This window comes from Patagioenas fasciata, chromosome 3 (assembly GCF_037038585.1).
Source record: "Patagioenas fasciata isolate bPatFas1 chromosome 3, bPatFas1.hap1, whole genome shotgun sequence".
NCBI classification, from domain to species: domain Eukaryota; kingdom Metazoa; phylum Chordata; class Aves; order Columbiformes; family Columbidae; genus Patagioenas; species Patagioenas fasciata.
Window position 1 is genome coordinate 62,581,885 of NC_092522.1, and position 27,121 is coordinate 62,609,005.

The 27,121-nt window shown below is 40.4% G+C and overlaps 1 protein-coding gene across 2 annotated transcripts in view; it reads right to left on the reverse strand.

Annotated features, from left to right (window-relative positions):
* The window catches only part of PHACTR2 (phosphatase and actin regulator 2), a 135,620-nt gene that overhangs the window by 28,549 nt on the left and 79,950 nt on the right, over nucleotides 1–27,121 (reverse strand). For both annotated transcript variants that reach the window (XM_065833582.2, XM_065833584.2), the window contains exons 2-4: nucleotides 17,814–17,981; nucleotides 10,645–10,725; nucleotides 7,636–7,794 (exon numbers count right to left, since the gene is read on the reverse strand). In XM_065833582.2, the coding sequence (XP_065689654.2) occupies nucleotides 7,636–7,794; nucleotides 10,645–10,725; nucleotides 17,814–17,981 (408 nt within the window). The remainder of the gene's footprint in view (nucleotides 1–7,635; nucleotides 7,795–10,644; nucleotides 10,726–17,813; nucleotides 17,982–27,121) is intronic.

The window sequence follows — 27,121 nt, forward strand, 5'->3', positions numbered from 1 at the left end:
ATTAAAAGTGAAACTGGAATAGTTAACCCACATAAATGTTCCTGTTTGCAGATTTCAGTTGTGCTTAAAACTGGCAACTTATATAACATTGATTTTAACCAAAATACCTTGCCATCACTGGGGTATCTTTATCTAGGACAGTTCTTTCCATACTGTTATGTACATCATACCAAAGACTGGCAGACTCTTTCTGCGCAGCAGCATCCTATCTCCTCAGGTAGTTACAGCTCTCATAGAGTCTTGACTGCCCCTTCATTATGTACATACCCTTTGTTGGCCTTGACCTATGAATATTCCTTTTACTCACAGCCAAGAGGAGAGCTGTGGTGAAGAGGATTGCCTTTGACCATATTGTCCCTCTTGGTGTCTTATTAGCCTTGTCATTTTTATCTTCATTAGCTTCATCTTCTTTTATCTAATCCAATGTAAACTTGACTGCTCTCAGTGTCAATCTGATCTTGCCCAAACTATTGCTTCTCATTTACTCTTGAGATGCAGATTTCCAGCTCCTAGCTGACCCATCCATTATACCAGCTTTTGACAGCAACAAGCCAAGTTTTGAAGCAGACACTTTTCATTACTTTTTCTCTACTGTCCCTCAGGCTTTGTGAACATTCATTGCCTGTCCTCCCTCAAACTCTCCTCTGCTGTGATGCCAAAGATGACAATTTTTAGCCTGTCAGGATTGTGCTTGTTACCCTGGTCTGGTCCTCTCCTGTTTTTCAGTGCCTAACTACAGTTTACTTTTACTGCAAGTCCATCAGAACTTTTTTGTTGTTTTCTCCATTGACGTAAGACACTACAATAAATTTCTGGTGTATACATAAGTACTGTAGTAACACAAATAACTAATAATGGCAACACTGGCTTGATCCTGAACAGTGTCAGGGATGCTTTAATGTCTGCAAATGGCTCCAGATACAATTACATTATAATTTTACCTCCCTAACCCGATTCTGGTTGAATATGGGCCCTTGGTCTTCATGCCTGCTCTTTCTCTTGCATCTTTTGCCAAAACAAGGAGGCATCTGAATCAGCTCAGACCCATCTGTGTGTTCAACCCGATCCCCCAGGTACCTCAGTACCAGCTGCAATGTATTTTTATTGCTGTTGTTTTTCTTAGTGTAGACATCTGTTCATCATGAACTGACCTTTTAACAAAAGTTCTCCAAAAGACCATCGGATAGGAATATCTCCTATTCACTGCTGCCTTGATCAGGACATCTGCTGTAAAAGCAATCTGCCTATAAATTACTCTTTAAACAGGAAACCAAAACAAATGTTAATGTCTCATTAAGCATTTGGATCAATAATATGTTTATGTTTAGAATAAATTTTCCAAAGGCCAGATTTTCAAGAAAAATCACTTTGAGACCAGATTTTCTTGTTGCCAGAAACTGAGATCAGGGCCAGACTCTTAAGCAAGCTGTGTTCTCATGTAAGCACCTAAATGATGGTCAGGGTTGCAAAGTACTCAGTACACAACAGCTCCTCTGGGGACTCATCAAGTCTCAAACACTTTCAGAGAGATGTCAGTGTGCCACATGCACTGGAAAATCAGATGGCTTTGGAATGTGGGACCTTTTGCAAACTCTGGACCAAATGGATCTTCGAAAATCCTGGGCAAAGTTTCAGAGGCCATACATGACTGGGTTGTATAATACAAGGCCAAAGCTTTTCTACCTCAGGATTTTATCATACAGTGCTATTATTTTTGTTTCTACAGCTAGATCAGTGACATGAAGCTAGCTCACATAAAACCAGCAGTGCTGCAATAGAAGCATATAATCTACATCAACTGCAAAGCACCTGCAAGATGAGCACAACTCATTGGAGTAACACTATGTAAAATGAAAGTTGGAAATAACAGATGACTCGTCGTCTTTTGCAGGATGACTCCCTGCAAAATGAAACTCAATAAGAGTTTTGAGAATCCTGAGTTTCCTTTCTAGCTTACACAGAGAGCTGTGTTTTGATTAATCAAAACCCCGGAAGCTGTCATTCAGAAACATGGGACACAGGGCAAGACAAGGTGTCTTTTGTCTCTTCTTCTGACTCATTGACTGTGCTGATGCAGGTGGTCAACTCATACAAACCCTTTCACAAACTTCAGATTTAACCAGCTCCTGTTTTTGTTCCTGCTATTGCTACTAAAATTCTGTTCAAGAAAAGACCCATTCTAATTGTTAGAAAGCTTCCTTTAATTTCCAGTCTAAATGTATTTCAAGCCACTGTTTATTCCTTTCTACTTGTGCCAGCATTGTCCTTTAGCCATGCTTTCTCCTGGCTATATACCAACTTGTTACATTCATCAAACACACCCAGGCGCTCTCAGGCTCTGTTTTGCTAGGCTGAACAAGAACAGCTGTCTCATGATGCTTTTTGCAGCTCTCTCTGAAGTTTTGAATTCATCTTTCTTGAAGATGGATGAGCAGATCTGTATGCCTGCAGATTTCCAGACCTTACTTTATGATTTCAACAGCACCATGTGCAAGAGGTCTTGTAACAGAGACAGTGGAGAAAACAGGAGAGGGGAGAAAGGAACAGGTATAACATCTGACCTAAAGCAATCATATTGAGATATTTTGCATTGGTTCCAAGATTTTAAAAAAAGGGGAAAAAAAAACCACTGACTGTCATTGTACATTACCAACTGTCCAACTTGTACATAATAAGTAAGCTGTTAAATCAAGAGAGAATACTTAAAAGATCTTCTCTGTCAGCTGCATGCTTTTAGCATTTCTTGGTCTATGGAAGTGAAAGGCATGTAGGCTTCTACATTCCCTTATACTTTCTGTATAGATATGCTCAAATAATTCAATTGTCAGTTCATTAAAATCACATCTATGCTCTTATTTCTGGAGCCATATCAGAATTTCTTTCCTATAAAACAAAGAAAAAAATACCTTTACAAATCAGTAGCTTTCCTCTGCCACTCAACTTTTGCGGGTGAAAGCCCATGCCTCTCACGTCAGCCTGCTGGCACAAGCCAGCCTGGCTGACTTAGTGAACAGTCTCTGCCCAAATACAGTTTTATCTAGAGTAGCTTTCCTTTTAAGAAGATTTGGATTCAGCCTCATTTACATAGTTCAGGTGATGAATTGAAGATATACTATTCTTAGAAGAACTAGTTTTAGCCAGCAAATAACTCAGCTGGAGTAAGTGATTCCTTCAAAGTCAGGGGAAAAAAAAAAAGCCCTTTTATGTATGGTGCTCATATCGATGATCTACAGAGCTCAGGAGTACAGGAAGCCAGCTAGGCACACAAGAGCAAAGAAAGTCTTCCTTCTACTCTCACAGTGAGAGGTTTGGAGGGTTAGTCTTCTGAGAGAAAGCAGTCTCTTGTCTAGGACCCTGGAAGATGAGGTTTGCTATCTTAAATTCAACAGGTTTTGTTCCACTTCAGGAAAATAAAGCAAAGACCTCTGAGAAAAGGGGCCTAGCAAATTTAAACTTTGAAGAGCATTCCTTGGTAGACAAACTAAAGTGTTGGTCAGCAACAATGCATTCTCATAAGATCAGAGCTTGTGCCTCCAACCTTTTTTTTTTTAATGGCAGATTTAAGGGAGAGCAGATAAGGTATAGAAGAAGAACACCTGAACCAAACATACTAAGACCTGGAACCTTTGCCAGATCTCAGATTAGAGTTATCCTGGGAAGGGGAGAGGAACACTACGTGCATGTATCCTATTAATTCATTTGGAAACAGGACTACATATTGTTTCCTTCACTGTCAGACATGAGACAACCTGAGAGGATCGGTCTGCTACAAATGGTGTAGGAACATTTCAGAAGCTTATCCTCCATGTCACCCACAACACCCACAACAGAGGTCTGGCTTCCTGCAATGCAACTATTTGTCAGAACAGCATCACACGCACCTGACTGATGGTATGCAAAATGAAACATTACATTTTTCCAGGCAGTATCTTGCTAATGGTTACTGAGCCTTTCACTTCTTCAAGCCCAAGCTAACAATGAAATGTGGAAGTATCTATCAGAATCATGAAAATATTTAGCTTACTATGATAAAAATGAGTAAGACCTAAGTTTATAAACTGAACATCTGTGTGCCAGAGACCTCCTGGGAGGGTGGAAAGGAGGAAAGCAGCTCTGATACAGTACTGGGAGGTTTTACATCGTGCAGCACGCATGCTGTGTCAGCATGCTATGCCCTATACTGAGGGAGGCAAATAGCAACAATTTTGACACCTATTCTACTGCTGTGGCTTTTGATCTTCTCCAACACTGCTGCAGGGGGCAGGAGGGAGAGAGACTCCTTCGATCTCCTTTGCAATGTTCATATCCCACTCAGCGGGAGCACTGGCGTCTGCTGGGGCTACTGCAGGCAAGTGCCACAGATCAGAGCCCTGGCAGGATGGTAAAGTCAGGTCTGCTGCCCAGACAGCCTGGGGGTACTTTGACATGCTGCCTGTCCACTCGCTGCTCTGTATCCCACCCAGGGTGCTCACAGAGAATGGCTGGAGTTTAGATCTTCATTTTCTGCAAAGGATGCTAATGATTTCTCTTAGTCAAAACAAAACGAAAGAATTCAGAACTCTACCCAGTCCAAACATAATGTGAATAAATGCTCTAGGAAAAAGATTTCTCTGATTTCTCATCAGTAAAGCTTTATCCATCAACTACCTCTTTAATGTAAAACTGTCACCAGCTTCTTATTATCCTGCCATAAAGGAGAAATTTCCTTTTAAACACCCCACTTAGATGACTGACATCTCATCATTAATACAAACAGTAACAGTTACACTATTATATTACCAAAGGGAATTTTTTCACCAAATATGAAAGGCGCCTGTGAGCTGACAGGCAGCAGATGGGTACATGGTTTATGGAACTCTCTGGCAGCACAGGGAACAGTTTTCAGGGGTTGTCTTCTTCACTCACTTCTGCTTAGCTCATTTTTACATTGCATGGCTGAGCCTACTGTTTGCCCTGTTGATACTGTATTTCTGCAGCTCAAGCTGAAACAACTTTTTTCCTTTAATTTCTTTTAAGTCCTAAAATATTCCACATTCTACCATGCGTTGCTGCCAGCTCTCACCATATTATCACAATGTGCCTGTATCACTTGTTCTTTTTAAGATTCCAGATCCAGCAGTCACCATCATATTTATACGAAAAGGCAATTTTCCAGACCAACTTGAACAAAAGAGCAAGTAAAGACCACCACCATTTCATAAAAGCATTTTAAAATAACCTTATTACTTTCAGGGGCGGAGATGCATTTTTTGGAACATTTTGATTCAGCCAAAGTTGGAACTGCAGCACACTGTGCTACTAAGCAGCAGGAATTAATCCTGTCTTCAGGTCTTATAAACATGGAAAGTGTACATAACTTCCTTCCACATTTACACATCACAGTTCCTGACTCTAAAAAGCCTAATATCAGCCTTGCTAAAGATGAACTTCTTGCATCCATTACTCCTGGTTGTCCAGCAAGTATTCTCTCCACCTATCTTGGTTCTCATGATGGAGGGTTGTGATCTGATACACCAGCATGTTTCATGGTCTGAGCAGAAGACAGTGCGCTGGGTATTCCTGCTTCAGCTCTGATTTTGTCACACTGTGAGCATTAGCAAACCTCCACTCTGCAGTTGTTAACTCCTTGCTTTGCCAGTGGGTGCGGGTGTAATGCTGATCTGCTGCATCTGCCATTAAAAATCACTGAGGATTAATCTGTCAGGTGAGATGCATCTGTGAGATGCACTCTTTCACTGACTCCCAACACACTGGCTCACCTTCTTGCTTAATGTGCTATAAAGGATAACTGAAGTGTATTCACAATGACTATCCAGTGAGTTGTACTAGATTTGCACTATGTAATACCATTGCTGATGTATGGAACTGATTCTTAATGCCTTTTTTTTGGGCAGACTATTCCTCTGCAATAAATCTACCTTGTTATTTTTCAGGGGAGTCAAGTTGTTTATGCATAGAAGAATGTCATGTTTAGACGTAAGAGGAAAGTATACTTGAAGTGTTTTGCATCTTCTGTATGGTCATATTGACATTCTACAAATCCTAGATGTCAAGTTTGCTCATTTTTTGTTTTTCTTCTTCTTCCTCTTCCATATATACTTTATTTTCTGAGAGGGACTGGAGTGACAGCTATACATTCTTCTGTATTGAGTCTACTCCTGTACAGCAATCATTTTTAATTTCTCCCTGTAAGGTCAACACAATATATAGGGAGTGTAGAATGTAATAATGTGTTTGAAAGAGAAATTGAACCTTTCCTGCTTCACGGGAGTTCTACGTTCTGCAAGGTCAGCTAGAGGGGATTTCAACATAGTTAGAAATGTGTATTTCTAAAAAAAAAAGAAAACCTGCACCTTAGGAAAAATTCCAAGATCTGACAGTTCCAAAAGTCTGCACTTAGGGATGTGTAAAACAATAACTAGTCTGATCTAACCCCCAAAGTTAACCTGAACCATTTTAAAGCAGTTTTCCATATTTTTTATAACTTTTTTCCCCTGGCCCACTACACATCTGGTTTTAGTTGGCACCAAAAGACGGATATATTTAAATGTCATGAAAAAGGCTAATCTTGTATTTCTGCCTTGTTGGGAGACAGGAAGTACTAGAAATCTCATAAGAAATGCAGTTCTCCTTGGACATCCAGCTACTTTTTACATAGTCAAGTGATTTACACAGCTCAGAGAAGAATTCAAATTTTTGTATTAGCCAAACTGACCCTCTCAACTTCCAGAGGCTCATCCATCACTAGGCAGAGGTTACCAGAAGACATTGGAAAGGCTGCTCAGTCTCACAGCCAGCTATGAAGTTCTTGATCTTTTGTATCCTTGCTCTTTCCTCTAGGAAAATCCAATAAATGGAATAGCATTTAAGAACACTTTTTGACAGGGAATGGGAGTGATGCATTATTCAAGAGGCTAGAGAAACAAAACAAAACTGTTTAAAATCCTGTGATTTTGCATTAATCTTTATTTTTTTTATTACTCAGTCAAACTCTTGTTGACAAGGTAGATCTGAGTAAAGGTAGCAAAATTAATATGGACTTTGGGACTGCTAAATATTGAGCAGTATTTACTGCAATTCATCTATGGAAAACCCTATAGTCATTCTCCATAAATTACCTAGTTTCAGTTTGCGGCAGTGATGTAGCCTCTTGAATATTTTTGAAGAGCTGGACTGCAAGTAATTAAGATTTAATGAAAACCAATAGGAATGAGTTGCTGAAATTACTTTTAAAATGATACATGGTTTTTAAGTGGCTTAAGCACTTCGAACTTTCGACCCATAAGCCACCTCTACAATTATATTGCAAGGTGATGCATATTCACTTAGTGTCTTCTTTCACAAAAGGAAAACCTGAAACCAAAGCTTGCCCATGGCTACAAGGAAAGGCTCGCATTGAATTTAGAAACTGAACGTCCCTGCACACATTTTCGTGCTCGGACCTTATGCAGCTGCAATAAAAGGCATGCCTACCAGTGACAAAATACTGATGTTTCACAAGTTTTGTCTTCTCGGCAGGTTCTGCTGGCATCCTTGTGGCAGAACATGACTCACAGCATGTATTGGTGCTAATGGGAGAACATGTTAATATTTTAAGTAGATGAAAAACGATTTGTGAAGAATGTGCTAATTTACCTTTTTGATCTTCTTTTTTTCCTTCCAATGCTGATGCTTTCTCTGGTGAAGCACCATTATCTCCAGTGGCTTTTACCGCATTTTCTTCCTGTATAGTTACTTCACCAATGGCTACGGTGTGTCCATTTGAGGTTTCAAAATTTACTGTTACATCACCATCTGAAATGAAAATTTAAAAGCTGTTGTCTAGTTTAACCACCTCCTTAGCACCTGTTTACAACACAGAGCATCCCTTTGCTTTCAAGTTTCCATGGAAGCAAAGCAGAAAGACTTACTGGAATGTGAAAGATCAGGCTGCAGATCTGCTTTGAAAAGTCAACGCTGTAAAGGAACTCTATAGGCTTCCACATTCTTTGAGCGGACACCTTTGCTGTAGAGGGCCTGGATGTGCATGTGGGTTTTCAGGTCCAGCTTCATGTCTTTACACATTAACATCCCATTCTCTTCCTCCCTGCATCTCGTTTTAATACACAGCAAAGTGTGCATGGACAACATTGGAGCTGTGACGCGTTCCAACAGGCTCCAAATCTGGACAGTTGGGGGACAGAGTTGCAGGACTACTGTGGTGCATCCCAGTAGGTAAATCAGCCAGGAATTCAGACAAATTCTTAGAATATGTGTGCCCAGTTAATGAATTAAATAGGTCTCAAAGTCATTATCTAGTCTTCAGAACCAAGAGGAGGTCTTCCTGTGTCACATATCACACCATTTTTAAATTCTGGAAGTAAATTTTTTTCCCAGCTCTGATGATGTTTTACTCATCCAGACTACCTCAGTTATGAGGGGTTTTTTTAATCCTGTAAAAAACCTCTTTCTCTTCCCTGTTGTCTCAACATTCCTGAAAAATGCTACATACTCTTTCTGGCTCACAGCTTTCTCTCTTGTTTACTGATTTCAGTTCTCTGTTCCACCTCTTCCTGTCCATCCAAAAATTATGCAAATCTACCTGATCCCTTCTGGCTCCTCATGTTGTTTCTTCATTAACTGTGGTAATTCCACTCTCTTCTTCTCCTTCTCTTCCTTGCTGTGTGCTATGAGACCTGGATGTTTGACAGTTCCCTGGTTTCAACACAATTATGCACCTCTCTATTACCACCTTGGGCTACTCCATGGGTTAAGTTGATGGTTTCATTCTCACCCACGCAGTAATGTAAACTTGATGTGTAAAAATTAAGTTCTACCTTCTTAACCTTGTCTCATTCACGTAGCTGACAGTAGCACGAGGTTTTCTTCTCACCTTACTGCAACATTCAGTTTCTTCAGCTCCTTTTTTCCAGTTGTTCATAAATCCATTCTTCCCTCTCTGCCTCCATGTGTGGCATTCCCACCTCTTACTCATGTCAGGGCTCTGCAAACACCTCTTGCCTCCAAGTGGCACTTTCCACTTCCTTCTTTGTCCCATGTGAAACAGTCACTTCACATTTCTCACCTCTCACATTTCAAGGTTCCATGCAATTTCCCCACCTAGCTTTCACCTCCACAGTTATTCCTTCTAACTACCTTGACACTGCTCAACCACAACCTTTTCTGTATCTCTTTTGCTTTAGCACCTTCAAACCAATCCTGTATTCTTTCAAACTGCTCCTTAAAAACTATTAATTTTCATCAGACAGGAAGTACAACATGATGAAGGCAACACGGACCAGATTGGTGGACATCTTAAGACGGAAGGAAGGAGAGAAAGTTGTCCATCTTTGCATCCTTTTCTCACTTTGCTCCATCTGTGTAAGGGATCCAAAGTCCCATCCCCCTTTAAGAGTAGAATAGAGGGGCAAGGACACTGATGACCAAAGCATACATGCTTTTAGCACAAAAGATTGTATTTACATTCAGAGTGTTCATAACCAACCTGAAATGTTAACACATTTCATTAACTGTGCCAGTTGTCTAAATGCAATTTACAATGATCAGTGGACAATGTCACACAGTTCCCCAGTAAAGCATGTAGCAAAAAAAAAGTAACAAATTCACAGAGGGACAAACTGAGGTATGGAGAGTTTGCATTTCTTGTTTCAAGTCAAAGACAGTGGCAGACACAAGTTCAGAAGCCAGCTATGCTGAATGCCATAGCTTGGTCATTAGCAAAACACTGTAAAGACAAGTGATATCACATGTTGACAAACAAGCCCTTTACTTCTAAATATCAATGTGTACACTATGAACCATACACATTGATACTTCCATGATTCTTCAGCTCAGGCAGAGTAACACAATTTCTAGAAGTAAAATATTTTTGGAAATCATGAAGTTCTCAGACTCCCTGATAAAATGATGAATGGTTTAATTTTGAGCTACAGAAAATTATCTTACTCACTTGGCTTTTATTTGATCTAGATTTTTAGAAGATCAAGAATATCAGAAAGAATACCACTAGAATCATAATCAGATGTAACAAAGGGGTGTTAAACATTGTTTACTCATGCTTTTAGAAACACAAATTCTGGTTGATACCACTTAATAAACCTTATAGCATTCTGAAACAAGTGGTATCTTCCCCACATTTTTAAGTTTGTGTCATTTGTGAATGTGGTCTGTGTGACAGTGGTGGGATCTCTATGATCCCAGCACTGGTACTTTTTTGTACCTGAAATGGATGCTAGTGATTTGGCTGGGGGTCCTGAAGCATCTAATTTTTCAGCCAAAAAATCTCATATTATTTTCCAGTTGCTTTAGACAGCAGACTTTGACTCAAAAATAGGTTAATCATTCACTTTAAAAAATTCTGGCAAACAATAAGTAGGAACCACAGGAGTCACACTATTTACAGGGAGCATCAAAATATTTCAGGATATGACCAGAAGCCAAATGGTGCAGCTATGGCCTAAGCAGTTCCAGAACACGAATCTCTTAACTACAAGTTCAGTTTTTTGTCAGGTGGCCCAAATTACCTCTCACACTCCTCAGCTTTGTCTCCTCATACCTATTTATACCATACGGGAACAGTGCAATAGTGGTTTTATCATCCAGGTTTAGCACTTAGGAGCTAAGTTCTGGGTAACACGTTATCACCTTGCTCAGGCATTTCCTTCAGCACTCCCCTTCTTATCAGCTCCTCTCTGCTTTGTCTTGTCGAAATCTTCCTTTCCAACACTAAAGAAAAAGCACAGTTAAGAACAGATTTATTCTCATACTGCTGATGTTTGTAAAAAATGTAGAAAAATATTTTTATTTTAAAGAAACGCTGAGAAATCTCGTTTCCTCTGATTCTGCAGAAGTAATCCGAATTCTCACGGACGCCCTCTGAAAATAACCTCCTACGATTTCAGGCACAGAAGAGTGCCAGCCTTCAGTGGGGCGAGGCACCATGAGGCTTCCTTTACAGTCAGTGGAAAAAGGTACTTTCAGAGTGAAACTGAACTCATCCTAGCACATGTACTTCATATGTAAAAGCACCTCTTTACCGCTGACTGGGGTCATTAGCTCACCTGGAGATACCTCCATTTGCATTGTTTTTGAGTTGGGAGAGACAAATTCTGCTCAGTGGAAGCAACTCACAGGGTAGCCTTTATGACACACTAACTGTTTCAAAGGGAAAAAAATAACCTTAGAAGCTAGAAAGTTCTGTTCTAAAAGGGAATAATATCCTCATCCAGGCTGGTTGGCTTTCATGGAAAAAAATGCAGTATCATGCTTTTAGGTTAAAAAAAAAAAAAAAACAACAAAACAAACAAAAAAAACCCCAAAAAACCAGCAAACACCACACAAAAAAAAGACTGACATGAAGCATTTTAATCATTATATTTATTTCCCATGGGAAAAAAATGCTAAATAGTTTTATATGGAAAAGCATTTACAGATGGCACAGTAGAATAACTCTCCAATGCATCCCACCGCCAAACTCAGTTGTGGTCAGTGATCTGGTAGGCCACTTTAACGATTCAGGGAACCATGGTGCACAGTCCATAAAATGTGAGCATCACTTGTAAAATCCTGTCTTCACTGTTAGGAAAAGCTAATCTCCCATCCTGATTCTGTGTGCATATGGACATCAAAATGCAAGCAATGTTTGGAGCTCAAGCTGTGGGCATGTGCCAAAAGCTTCAGCTGTGCTGGACTTCATCCTATTGATGCTATGGGATAGGGTTATTTATCTCATTGACTAATTCAAACACTCCCGTAATCCAGTTACTCTCTAGGGCCAGTCTAATTGCTGTATGCAGATTAAATAGAGATCACCGCTCCTATTAGGACAGGCTGTGAGTTGGGGTTGTTCAGCCTGGAGAAGGCTTCAGGGAGACCCTGTTGTGACCTTTCAGTACTTAAAAGAGGCCTATAAGAAAGATGGGGACAGACTTTTTAGCAGGGCCTGTTGTGATAAGACAAGGGGTAATGGTTTTAAACTAAAAGAGGGGAGATTCAGGCTAGACATGAGGAGGAAATTTTTTACAATGAGATTGGTGGAACACTGGCACAGGTTGCCCAGAGAGGCAGTAGGTGCCACATGCCTGGAGACATTCCAGGTCAGGCTGGACAGGCCTCTGAGCAACCCGATCTAGTTGAGTATGTCCCTGCTCATTGCAGGGAGTTGGACTAGATGACTTTTGAAGGTCCCTCCAACCCAAACTATTCTAAGATTTTAAGAAGCATTGTCAACCTCACTTGCACCAGCCCAGTTGGAGCGAACAGCCATACGAAGTGATGGCTCCTATTGAGGGCACAGAGAGGCAGTTTGGTGCTCCTGAGAAACTTACCTTCCACGGATAGCAGCTAATAAACATCCCTCTCCACAGCAGGTAACCCCGGCTGCTGATTTTCACCCAGGCTGGCAGAACTCAGCTGCCCGCAGGCATCACTGTTCACAGCTTCCCACGCCCCCTCAACAGGGAAGGGGGTGGTTGAACAGAAGATGAAGCAGATTCTGCACCTCTCAAATTTACAGCACTGGGTTTATTTCTCACTCTGCAAAGTGCAGAGAATCAGCAAACGCTCCATAAGGGATGTACATCCCTGCCAAAAGAGCATGGACTCCTGGCAAAAGAACTGAGGGCAGTAAGCATTTTGACCAGCCCAGCTCAAGCTACCCGAGCCTGCGAGATCAACAGCTCATAAATGCAAACAGCACTGGCACAAGAACATGTAAGGTGGCATTAGGTCTGTGTTTATAAACTCAGGTGCTTTGTGGGATCTGTCTGTTAAACGTCAAACCTCCGTAGCATTCAAATCACATTTGACAATACAAAGGATCACATGAATGTGGCTGCAGGTCCTCTCTACAAGTCAGCCTCCTCGGGGACAGTGTGGTAACCTGAACTCAGGTAAGGTTAGGCTGCCTTAGGTCCCTATCCAAAACTATGCAGGAGTTCTTCCAGTTTTTCCTCATGGCTTCTTAAGGTATATATGCCTTGCAACTGTGCATCACACGTGTTATCAGCATGGCAAACAAAGCACAGGAGCGTGCCCTATTCTTGCAAAGAGTTTTTCATGTAGGTGAACATGTATATTCACATGAAGGTCCCTTCCAACCCAAACTATTCTATGATTCTATGAATTAATTATACTGGAAAATGTCAATTGGCATTAAGAGACATTAACTCCTTACACTTTTACTGGAAGACCTCAAAGCATTTTATCAACATTACACAGGTTTCATAACATACCTTAGACATAACTATCTCCGTTGCACAGATGAGAAAATTTATGAAAAGATAAGCAGCTTACGTCCCAATCCTTCATCATCTAAAATGCTAGCCATGAGTGATACTTTTATTTAAACTGATTATGCTTAGTTACTTCAGCTTGAATAGATAATTTATTTAAAATATTATTGGGCTCAGAGAAGGAACATTAGAAATCATGCTAGTATTCACTATGAGTATCATAATTTAATTCCTACAAAGCCAGAATTTTCATTTAAAACAAAGTGACCACAAATATGTCCCCTTGTATAAAAGGAATGAGTAGCCTGTCTATTTATGAACGTGGGTGCTATTTACCCTGAGTGGGTTCATCATTATAGTTTATTATATTTATTATAATTTATAATTTCTTTGCTTATTACAGTTCGTATTTACACAGTTGAGTATTTTGATTATCACAGCCCAATTGCACTGAGCTTTAAAGGTCTCAAACTACCCGTTCGAGCTAATCACATTTGACTACTGCTACATTTCAGTAAACTCTTTTAAAATAAGAGAGCTACCAAGTCAAGTATTCAGAAGTCAGGAAATGTTTTAGTGAAGGCTGATGAGTGTGCAGATGATACAGCTTTCATTTGCTTGTTATATATTTTACTTTTGCCATTCCTGCCTTGTTTAGGATAAAGACTGCACTGTGTTTAAGGAAGGGTTTCTTTGCATAAATTTTTAACTTTACCTTTCAACCTGGGGCCCAAAACTCACCTGAAGAACAGCCTAAATTTTCATTTGAACAGAAAACTCTGAGTTTTCCCAAACATCACCCCAGCAACTGAGTGAATCGAAGACAAAATGTTTTTTCCCCTTGACACCAATGTGAGATATGCAAAGGTGTTATTGTGACTGTATAGACAGGCAACTTATGGCACAGGAAGATTAAGTCATATTATTAAACATGCTGACATCTGTTAAGCATTTAATTTGAGGTACCTCTTCAGGTGTAATTCCCCACATTAAAATAACCCAAAGCATAGGAATTATAGTTGAATTGCCTATTTATGGTTCAAAATATCTAATCAATAGAAGTGAAGCTATGAACATTGGTCATCTGCTGCTGAGCTAATGGCACAGACAACTGGCAGAAACAGCTATCATCTACCTGCACCATCTGGGATAGGTGTCACAATTTGTGACCTTAGAAATAGTTCAGTCTCCTGAGTTCAGTGCAGGGAGAGGATGGTAGTTTGGTGCTTCCAACATTGTCCTGCTTGGCATGCTCCCTCCTCTCACCACCTCTGTCATGACATCATTATCTGTGTCTTTCTCCTCCACTTGAAGAAGTTCAAACTTCTTTTATTTGCTTTTCAGACTTACCTCTCTTCCTTGTTCTAGTAGAACTTGCCACAATATCCTACCCATTTGCTTCTCCCATAAGCACACCTTTATCTCTATATTCCTGCTGATCGGTTTTGCAATATCTGATCTTACAAGTTATTACCTGTTCCTCACTCAGGAGTAGATTAGTAGTACTATCCTGGAACAATTATATGATAAATACTGTTAGCTGTACCACCATCACATGGACATCCTTAAGCTGAGTGACCAGTTGATCTTATTACTACAAATATTTTCTGTCATGCGTGTATATGATAATGTGTGTATATATATATATATTCACAGATATATATATGTATCTCTTAATATATGTCCGTGATATATATATATAATACACAGATACATGTGTACATACAGAAGTGTGAATATATATAGCATTTCAACATTAACATCAACATATTGTTTTTAACATTAAGCAATAATAAAATGGAAATAACTTCTCCATCAGCATACATGTATGTGTTGAGATTGATTACACAAACAAGTCACTCCTGACTCTGAGTACAATTGGTTATCAGTCCTTGCCTGCTGGGAAAGACGAGGTGAGGTAGACTCCACTCTCAGACATCACGGTCCAGCAGACTCAAAAAATCCCATGTTAAAATCCTTCCCCTACCACAGTCAAAATCAAAGCTTGCCCTGAGTTCAGGTGTAACTGTCAGCAAGCGTGTGAATTTATCACACTGTATGCAGCCCTCATTTACTTGAGTAAATCTTACTTGCCCAAGTGACTCCACAAACACTTGTATTTTTAACCCAATACAAATAACTCTAACCATAAAAAGTTTACCTCAAAAAGTAGTTTCCACCCCTCCCTTCCTAGCCCCTTCAAAAGAGACTGTTCAGTGATATTTAGCAGCTACAAACCTCAGGGAGACTTAAAACCCATGTGCTGTGAGATTCTGGATATTCTCCAGTCTTTAATTTTGCTCTTCCAAGAGAAGCCCGAGAGAATTCCGATCTTTAGTTTTTCTGTGACCTAGTAAGAGCTAAAATCGCCTTCTGCTCCCTGTCTGCATATAAGCTTGCAGTGGAACTTTGAAGTGGCATCTACTTCGTGCCAAGACACAAACTGCTGCCTTCTTTTCCTTCACAACAAAACATTGTGGATGGAAGAAACCCTTGAGACCATGCCATTTTCTGTTTGTTTTTACTTAATTTTGAAAGCCCTCTAGGCAGAAAGCATACGACCAGTGCCCAGAGAACAGATTTTCTGAGATACAGCATGGAAAATATGTTGCTAAAGGAAAAAATCCCAACCATCATTCCCACATTGGCACAAATATTTCCACATCTAGTCCTCCATCTTTTTTTTAATGTTTGTGGTATTTGCTGTTTATGAACATCTTTTAGTTGCTAGCATAAGGGAGTCACGTGAGTTTTGTACCACATGGTACAGCCCTGGCAAAGCTGTAGCAAGAACCTATTTCAAAAGCCTATTGAAAACCTGGACAAAGCAATAAAAGCTCCTTCCAGTACCCCACATTCTATTTTAGAAGAAACTCTTGCTTGTAAGACTGGATTGAGGCCCGCTAAAGAAAGACAACACAACATAAGGAATACTGTATTTAACATCAATTTACCAGATATTGATTTGTAAAAAGTAACTGCAAAATGACACATGCATTATTATTTAATGGCATAACAATTTAATACATACTAATATGTTGTGACAATTTGGGGAATCTCTGTATACACAGCTTACAAATGGTGATTATTCTGGAGAATTCACTGCATATAAAATCACATACCTGTCCAAGAGTAGCTGCAGAACATTCAGGAGTTATTAACCAGAAATAACTTTGTTCTAGCAATATGATAAAAGTACTGGGGAAGCTGCAGGAAACTGGAAGGAATGAAGGGGATAGCAGACTGAGGGGATTTTTTTGATTGCAGTAGTAGAAGAAATTGTGAGGGTTTTGCTGCAGCGTACCCAGGAAAATAAAAAAATAATAACAAAAACAAAAACAAAAAACCAAACCCAACAAAACAACAACAAAACAAAAAAACCCACAAGAGACTGAGAAAAGGATTTGAGGATGAAAGATTGTCCAAAACTTCAGTTGGTATCTGGAGTGATGATGGCCACAGAGAGCATGACTTCTTTTTGTTGTTTGTGTAAATAAAGCATGTTTTAGAAGTTACAATGAAAAAACACTGTTTCTTGCTGTAATTATCAGGGGTTGCTATGGGTTTAAAATGTCAAGTAGCGTACTCCTAAGAGTTCAGGAGAGCCCACTGAGGACATTTTAGGAGATTAGTATTGGTGTTATTGCCTAGAGCCATGGAATATAGTGGACAGAGGGTTTCCACTGTGGTAACGAATCTGAAGAGCTCATAGATGCTCCCTGGACTCTGATTAGGCTCAAGTTTAGAAAAGCACAGCATCAAATGTCTGAATCCCAAAAGAGAAGTTTGGGATTCAGAGAAAGCTTGGCCAGAGTTGTGACACACAGACACACATACGCAGGGCGGCATTCAGTTTCCTAAATGTGGGTATATATAGCCACTTGAGATGCCCCTGGCTTTTGGAGATGTCTGTACAGGGATGATGAATACGATACAGAACCTTCTGGGAGATCAGCCAGGACCCTTCATAGCATCTCAGGTGGCACCAAGCAATTGTGTTTAGCTAAGTGAATCCCAGCCCTCAATCTTCCTCTTTTTCAGAAGGAATATAATTCAATCACGGCATTTTATTTCAGACCACTCTTTAGGCCTTGCCAATGGGGGAGTGAGGGGGCAGAGCAGCCTATCTTGAAAGCAGCGGTCGCAGAGCTGATCCTTTTTCTTCTTCTGGGCACAGCCACATCTGCTCCTCCCCTCTGAACAGACCAGACTTCTGTCCCCATGAAGGCAAGGTTTGGTTCATAATCCAAGTCATTGACTGTATTAGGAGGACATAGAGACATTTCCAACACATTTGAGAATATGTAATACAGAGCCTAGTGTTTCTTAGTTAAGAAAAAAGAAAAGCACTGTCAGCATCAAAATAATATAATATATAATAAACAAACTGCATATTTTTGGTGATAGTTTCAGGACAGAAGCTGAACAAGGTTAGGTTTTTCCTGGCCGAGAATCCAAATGTTTTTCTGTATGTCAAACACTGTGCCTAAATAATCCCTGCCATCTAACATGCTCCAAGAGCTTTCAAATATTACTCTGCAAAGCCATCACAGTGTTTTCTACTATTTGCCACAGACATACCTGCTGACGTTTCTCTGAATTTGTCACTAGTCTTCTTCTTCCGCCATTTCCAAGGTTTAAAGATTTTGCCAATGCTGGAGAGTTTGCCCTTCCTCTTGAAGGGAGGAGTTTGGGATCCTGGGGCTGGTCCATCTGAGTTAGCGATCGAAGCCTTATCCAAACCATCAACTGTATAAACAAGAAAAGGGAAGGTAACTGGAGGATGGAAACCAAAATATCACTCGACAGCTGAAACCCTCCACTATGAGGTTGTAACTGGCTGTGTGTGGGTCCGTGTGTTTTCTGTCCAGGGAGGCAGCCAAAGGGCATTTGACCGCAGCCCATGGCCACAAGCCAGTCCCCACCTCAGCCTGCCCTGGGTTTCACTGCTGCTCAGCACCTCAGCTGCCGTGGGACAGAACTTCCTCCTTGTGACGCACATCTGGCACATCTGCACGTTTCTGTGGTTTTTCATCGCTACTGGAGAATTTCTTTCAACACATATTTGGGTGACTTTTTTCCCTATCTTTGGTAAAGCTGAATAGCGAGCTGTCATCATATAGAAAATAAAACCTTTACAATGTAAAAACATAAACTATTTCTTTGGAGTAAAATGAATCCTTTCTTAAACAAGCTCTGCAGACAACTGTTCTGGCAGTGGAATGGAAATAAGTCCATTTGATATCCCTGGTAATCAGTCATTCACAGCACAGCCTGCTGTGAGTCAGGCTTCTTATTAACAAAACGTATTTAACAATAAACTTTTGGGCTGTAGCCAACATTTAACGCAGGATTACTTTGCTGCAAAAACATATTGTGTGATTTGAAAATCAATATTTATCATCAATGGCTGTAACATTAAGTTTTGTGAACCAAATTAAGACTCATTCCACAACATGCCACAGCATACAGTTGAAATAAATTTCCCGGAAATTTCCCTGACAAGTCTACTATTATCTATTTCTATTTAAAAACTGGGGTTTCTTAGAGCCTTCCATTTGTGGTTCTGCAAACACTTCAAACGTGCTTAATTTTATTCATGTGAGCAGCTTCACTGAAGTGACTGCGATTACTTACGTACGTAAAAATTAATCACTGGCTTAAATGTTTGCAGCATAAGGACCCTGGAATTGCTCTCATTCATCTAAACATTCTAATTATAACCAATTCGGAACAGAGTTGATGCCACTGTCAACAGTAATAATGATAATCATAGATCATTAAATCAGAAAGTGCTATTCAAAGAAAGAAATATCACTGTCCTCATTTTACAGATGGAAAATATGAAACACAGAATTGTTAAGTGCTTAATTTTATGTTTGCCAAATGGCTTCCTGCATCCTGGTCCTGTGTCCTAGCTGCTAAAAAGATATTCAGATTCAGATACATAACATTATGGTGCAATCTTATTATGCCGTTTCTCAGACAAATGGCATTTAATGAGTCCTATATTTGTCCTAGACTTTAGGTTGATACAGGATGCTAAAAATGTTTTGAAACGATCTACTGGGAAAAAAGATCCATTGTATAACTTCACTGAAGTCTATGAAGACAAAACCAGAGATAAATGCTATTCATTTGAATACAAATTTAAGTCAACAAATGTGAGTGAGATATGTCATAAAATGTAATAAATTCTATACTGTCAGAGAGATGGAAAACTTCTCCAGGATAAATTACTGTTATTCAGGTGTATTGGAATTTAAACTTTTATTTTAGTGTTTTCCTTGCATACTTTCTGGTCTATAACATGGAGATATGATGGAAGAAAGGCACACAAATGAACTTCAAACGTAAAAAGCCAAGATTTTGGTAAGGACACAGATATGTCTACTCCTTGCACAAGTACAAAACCCCCACTTCCTCACTTGTGCATCCTAAAGAACGTAACAGGGTGATCTTTCAGGACGTTTTAGCTGAGACTCCCTTAAAATGAACCATCCACCACGCTACACACCCCGAGAAGCTGGGTGAGAGGTAGGGATGAGAAGACCACCAAAGGCAGTAAAGCAGCAGGAGGACCTTTGCAGGGGTGCCTCACCTGGAATTAGGGATACCACTATTGGTCTAGGCTTACAGTCACAGCTTATGTTGTATAATCCCCTACAGAATACAGAAGCCTCTGCTGGAAACTGTGGGTCTAAGGGAGAAGTACATTTACTTGGAGGCTAGTTATAAAGATTAGAGGGCTAAATTGAACTTGGCAATTCCAGTTACCACACGAAAGTGCGAGGGCCACAGCTTGTGGATGGGGAGAGTCAGTTTAGATGTAAGGAAAGCACTTCCAGGAGGTGGGTAGCACAGCACTGGATCAGGTTTTGGAAGCTCAGTCAGGCAAGCCAGGGCTGACCTCACCTACTGCCAGTAATTGCCCTACTCTGACTGAGGGACTGCACTGAGTGACCTGCTGACATCCACCCCAGTGAAAAGACCCATGGCACTAACGGTTTTGGAAAGAGACGGTTACTCCATGAAATCTGTGCTGGTAAATCCAAAGAATCAGAAGTGAAGTGCTGAAGAGAGCAGGATCTGGTGGCTGAAGAGTTTTGTTCTGGGACAGGAGCCAAGCATTATCTCACTGGCAGAGGCAGTCCGTCAGCTCATTAGAGGGAAAGGCTACCCGCTCCTTGGAGACAGCGGGATAAAACCCATGTTCTTGTCTCCATCGGCTTAGAAAGGCTGGGCTACTGATGTGAAGAGCCTGCACCCCAGTGACAGACAGCACAGTCTTTATAAACATAGATCTTTTCAAATCCTCCTGGGTCATGGAGCCCAGACTATTGCAGGCAACAACTTTCACAAAAGCCTCATCTAAATTTTTTCCTCCAGTGTCTACCAGCAGGAATGGAGGAGGATTATGGCTCAAATAGCTCCCCACAGAGAAACATGAATTTGCATCAGTCCCTGCTCTGCCCTCTGCTGAAAAGATTTACCTCTGAAATAATGATAAGCATCCTAGCTAAGCAAATCTGTCTGCATCAAATGAGCTAACATCTGAAAAAAGGGATCTATTTAGTGGTGAATAATTCTGTTCAGGAAGACTGCAACTTTTGTAAACAGGATTCAACATTTAACTCCTTCTGACGATAAAACATGAGGACTTGATTTATCAAATGAGTTCAAAAAGTGCTAATATTTGGGAATTTAATAAACCATTGACCTTGTACCAGTTCCTCCATTTGAAAAAAGGACCTAAATATGTCTCTGGAAAGGAGGAATAAGCATTGCCAAACATCACAAATTGATTTCAGAAATAATCTAAGATAAAGTAACATTTATAGGAGAAAGGACTTATTTATATTCAAAAGCAATCATAAAGTAGCGCATTTTACTAATTAATAAGCTGCCTAGGAAAAAAAAAAAAAGAACTTCAGCAATGACATTCCAGAGCATTTATGGAGAGATCTTTTCAAAAGCTATTACTCCTCATTTTTTAAACACTCTGCAGGAAATTGATGTTTAAGATTTACACTGTTTGCTTTATAGTTCATGCACTATTTAAGAATGAAGTGGTGTATTTTTCACCGTGGAGAGCTTATCCACCTTCTATTAATCTTTATAAACATTATATACATTCACTGAGATGAAAGGAAACATCCTTGCTTTGCAAGATTAGAGGAGCTCGGTCACTTGTGTCATTCTTTTATTTGTACAGTGTCTTTAAGTCATGCCTTCTTCCCACCATCTTCAAAAAGCCAGTGAGTCACTTCATTGCCTTCAATAAACATTACTATTAAGTTTGACATTAGGACTTTTGACTATACTACCTGCATAGTTTATGTTATTATATTCCAGTCCTTTTTCCTAGGTGCAGGTTTTATACCTGAAGGGTAGAAATGTACATAAGAAGTATATGAACGATACACGTTGATGTCATGCAAAAAAGAGATCTTGTTGTAAAAGACCAAAAACCCTGCTGAGATACTGTGAAGCCAGATCATGCAGGCACAGGCCATGAGTTAGATGAAGGACACAAAAAGGAGAGGCTCTCGCCAAGCTTGTGGGCAGCCAGCAAACATTAGTTCAGGTCATGGATGAACCCAACTTTCCCATAAACACCCAAAGATGGAAATGCCTGAACACATCTTATCCTAGGACGGCTACCTGCAATAAGCCATGCTGATCTGCCTAGCTGCATAAGAGATGCTTTTCTGCTATGAATTATCTCCAGAGATGCTGTGTGGCTGAAGCATGTGTGTGAATTCACCACCGTTTTCCTGGGGCGAGGTACGCTTCAGCACCGAGATGTTCATGTCAGCACTGACACACGCTAACACCTTATTCAGGTAAGAACTTACAACTAACTTTACAAAAGCAAAATGCAACAAAAACTATCCATCAGATCATTTCAAGCAAGTCTAATATAAATTCCTCTGAAGCAAATAGCCGTGATTCTGCTGGGTCCCATGCCTGCCGATCTGGAATGCATTAAGACCATTTTTTAAAAGTTTTTCCTTAAGGAAAATTCCTGATCAGAAAAAGAGGGCTACATTTATGCCATAGGTTGTTCTATATTTCTACTTGTGTGTATTTTTACTCTTGGCAGCGAAAGTGGAAAGCCACTAGAACCTAACCTCACCACTGAATACTAAGAGTAATATAAGATATATGGGGGGAAAAAAACCCACACCATGATGTTCCCATACTATTCTTTTTCTAATAGAACCATATTTAAATAATTAACAGAACAAAATTTCTTGTAGTTTATTACAATTTGAGTCACTGATGATTTCAAAAAGCTCAAACCCAAGTAATTAGGTAGCTTGCTACAGTAGAAGTATACTCAAAAGACTTTTCTGTAGAAGAATCACTTACTGAATCTGAATAGTTTTAAAATTCTCATGTTAGACAACATTCACATTTAGTCCCAATGAGAGTTTATTAGATAGACTTTGGTGTAATCTAGTAGGGAATATCTTATAAAATTGCTGTTTAATAAGTCTTATCTGAATAGTGTTTTAAATGGAGTTCGGTGTTGTGTGGCCAAAACCAACATATGATATGAAAAACATTAATAATTTCAACTTAGTCTTACAGAAACTCCAAGCTAATAAGTACACTGGAATCAATGCTAATAAGTGAAGTTTAATTAGTTTATTCTTGTCACAGTCTTAAGATCCTGGAGTAAAAAGCACTTATGGCGAGTCCAAGAAAATAAATAAGGCAGAATTTAGGTGTGTATGTCAAAAGTTGTGCTATTGGGAGCCTGAGAAACTCTGATCAGATGCTCTCTGACTCTGAAGGTACAGATGCCATAATTCACAACATTAAAATTATCTGAAATCTCTGCTTCTCTTTACATAAAACAGCACCCCAGCATGGAGTTTCACAGCAGAGCAGTTTTGGTGATGAAGTCAGCCTGGGAAGTTGCTTCTTTGCACTTCCATCTGCTTATTCCTGACCTTAAAAAATATGCCATCCCTTCAGTTGTAAAAATACAACTGTTCATTGGGCTTCATCACAAGTAGATCTCTGAATGATCCCAACCAAAAATGCCTCCCCCTTTCCACCCTCTTTCCTTTTTAAAAGGCAATTTTTAATCTGGGCCACTTTAGTGAATTAGTCTTCAGCACAATCCCACAAACACTTGAAGTGTCCAGGCTGAGCGAGGAGTGTACTGTGGCATGGGCAGACACTGGTGACAGGGCTGGGCAGGCACCTAAACCAGCCTCACAGCTGCAGGTGGGACACCAGGACACTCCAGCCATGAACTTGACTGTTCTGCACAGCCTGGCCCATACCAGTTACCTGAACCTGGGTAAGTCCACAAAATAAACATGCTTTTGCCTAGAGCATTGACAGGGTAGGTGGAACATTTGGTTTCCCCTTCCTGAATAAATAGCATTGAAATCTACTATCCTTCCCCTCTCAAAGAATACCCTAACTGGGAGTGGGAGTCATGGTCTTCTGCAGAAAGCAGATTTGGGGCCACTCGACCACAAGCAAGAGAGAGAACATCAGGAAGAATGTGATGTGGTACTCAACTAAGTCCACTCATTTACAAACATGAGGGAATTCATATGCATCATGGGTGACGAAATGTGTATGGGACTTCTGCAAGAAATACAGATGCTATACTTCAGATGAGAATGTACAATATCACTTGAATCTTATACTAAAAAACACCAATTATTGCAGGATGGCAAAGCTATTAAACCTTCCAAATGAGTAGTCAGCAGCTTTTTTTTTTTTTTCTTTTCTTTCCTCTGTCTCTCTACCCCCTCACTAGCACCGTTCTCCACAAATGATCTAATCTTGCTGGAGCACTGGCATATATATTTAAGAGATTCTTTCTCACATTCGGGCTGTTAAGTACAAGAGGGTACCGGCAGGTGGCAAGTTATCTTCTTTCCCCACCCCTCTGAGTGCTGCACCTTTCATGTTGCAATCCCTTCTCCGACCTCCTCATCTCCCAGGACTCACCCCTACCCCTGCACTGCAGTTCTGCTCTGGATCCTTATCAAAAAAAGCAAGGTGGAGAGTGGCCTGATGAAGGAACAGTCTGCCTACAGGCTCTTCTCCTCTCCGCTGCGGGGGAACACGATGAAGAGGGGAAAAGGCACAGAACCAAGTGCTCCACCAATATCAAGGTACTAAGGTAGTACCAGCATCTAAGACTTTCACTAGCACTGGGTATCTTGCAGTATTGCCATGGTATCACTGCATCACCCTTAAAGTGTGTGAGGATAACTTCTTTGTTTTAACACAGGTGACTCAAGGCATTGCCACCTCTAACCATAAACGAATTAAGAAACACAATAGAAGACGCAATGGCTTCAGTTCAAAGATACATCATTGGTGGATTTGGGTCTGAAGGATTCCTATGCTTATTAGCTTCTGGTTAGCTGGTACAGTTATTTTTTTTCGTCTTCCTCTCACTGCACCCAGCTGCCCTGTAGGAATGTGCTACAAAAGCCATCTTGGTTCATTGAGACCTCAAAAACTCTTCTGACAGTGTTATGATTTTCTATACAGTCTTGCCAAAGGGTACAGAGTTGGAAGTCATGGTTTTTATGCCAAGAAAATCAACATGTTTATGCAGCTGCATATTATCCTCATTTAGTGACAAGAACAATAACTCATCGACTTGCTATCAAGTATGGTAAGCTGCTTATTCCTGAAGCTTACTGGAAAAAAAATCAAGACACTGCATGGTAAAATGTTTGACATGGTCATTAAAACCCAGAAGTCATTCTGACACTATCAATGTCACTTTCTATAAATCTCTCAAATTCTGTGATATTATATTGATTTTTCTTGACCAGAACCAGATGGAAAGACAAGTTTTTTTCCTTCTCCCTTTTTATTTTCTACTTGGAAGGGAAAAAATGCCACTAATCCCCAGTGGATAAACTGACAAATGGAAGAGCTATAATCTACCTCTGAGCAGCACAATGAATTGGCATATGAATGCTTTTGCCTTGCCATACATCTGGAGCTTAACTTTGGGGAAACTCTGTCATGAGCTAATTGACTTGATTGTGTTTTAATTAAATGAAAGGAAAAAGCTGAAGTTCAGATGTAGGCGGCTGAATGGTAGTTTCCATATGGAACTGCCAATATTGCAAAATGTTAATTGGACCTCCTGCTGGCAATGAGCTAAACAGGCTGAGTAGCGACTACTTCAGAGGGATGCTGGCTGCTGCCTTGAAACAGCCAGAGGGGATCCTCCTGGAATTACCAGGGCAGGAATGGATACAACTGTCTGAATGCCTCCAGGTTTCTACAAGGATATACGTACAAACACCTTTTCGGTCATCAAAGTCACACATGGACCAGCAGTGCCAAAGTCCAGAAAGGGCTGAACCCTGTAACTCCCATCTCACTGCAGCAAAATGTTACCTGGCTGCAGAAAGTCAAATATTGCAAGGGGGTGGAAAATTTATCTTTGTTGCATCTGGAGACAAAAGGCCATACTCTGCTCCTGCACCTGTGATCAGTCTCTGCCTACGCTCTGCAAAAAGCACAGGTGCTGCTACACAGGTACCTACAAGGGAAGGAGGGGAGCCTGTGCTCCCCTGAAAGCAATAGCACAGATGCCCAAGGCTCCACGTTTCAGAGAAAAAGCCGCGTGGCTCCAAGGAATGCCCAGCCACACTTTCCTCTTCTGTAGTACCCAGAAGAGGAACATGAGCAAAGTCCCATGCAATGGTGCTACCTCCCACAGGCATTTATTCTAGTCCTCATTCTCTCACCTGTACACCTGGGATTAACTTGCTCAGAGCCTGGAAGAGCTTGTTTAACTATCTGTCTCTTAGATAGGAAGCCCTCACCCCACAAGACACTGGTCACCAGCAAGCAAGGAGGCGACTTTGCCTTGCCTTCCTACTACCTTACATGAGAAACAGTAAACAAACCAGTGCTAACTTCAGGGCTTGAGACACACTTGCTGCTTCATTGAGGTGAAGCATAAACGACCTCTTTGCTTTAGAGTTACTTTAAGTGTTGCGGTTTGTTTTTTTGTTTTTTTTTGTTTTTTTTTTTTTTTTTTTCCGATGTTCACAATAACCACATCAACTTAAGTGCTGTTGGTTGTTTTGTCAAATTACAGGCGATCACATTATCACATTAGTTACCACAATCTGTCTCTTGCTAATGCAACCCAAATGTACACAATGTGCTTGTAACATGCAGCTTCAAAATTACTTCATGGTATAGTTTTCACTCCCATTGTGTTAATTGTACAGCAAAAGTGTAGTTATTGCTGTAAGGCACTCTGTAGAGACACTGGAAATACCACAGGCAATACAGATAGTCAGGGCTACCCAGCCTGACTAAATTACACCTCTCATGCAGGAACCCGTACAGAGTTCTTATCCGCTCCATCTGCGCTGGCATGTGAGCTGGGGGAGCACTGCAGTTATACCTCTATGACCACATCACCTTTCTTCTCACCTGTTTCTTGTGTCAAAACATACTAGGGGTTTGCTTAAGGTCTAAAGGAAAATAAGGACCTGACCTTATGCCTGCAATATGCCCACAAGCATGTGTTTGCAATTTATTTACATTTTGGCACTATGCAGTCCTTATTAGAACACCTGCACTACTTCCTCCTCTTCAATCAAATGTTTAACTTCCATCCTCTTGGCATCCTAAGAAAGGAATAAGCAAATGTTCAGCAATCCCATTATATAGGTCTGAAAGTGATGTGGCCAAAAGTCTTCTTGCTACCTCCTCTCTGACCCAAGCACAGCTGGCTCCGACCAGAAGGAAAGGGATCATGTGTTTAATGCAAGCTGCTTATTCCCTTTTTCTCAACCCCAATACTTGAGTGAAAAGCAGCAAATGGAAAATTTCCTGACAGTTACATTTTCCATATATATGAAACA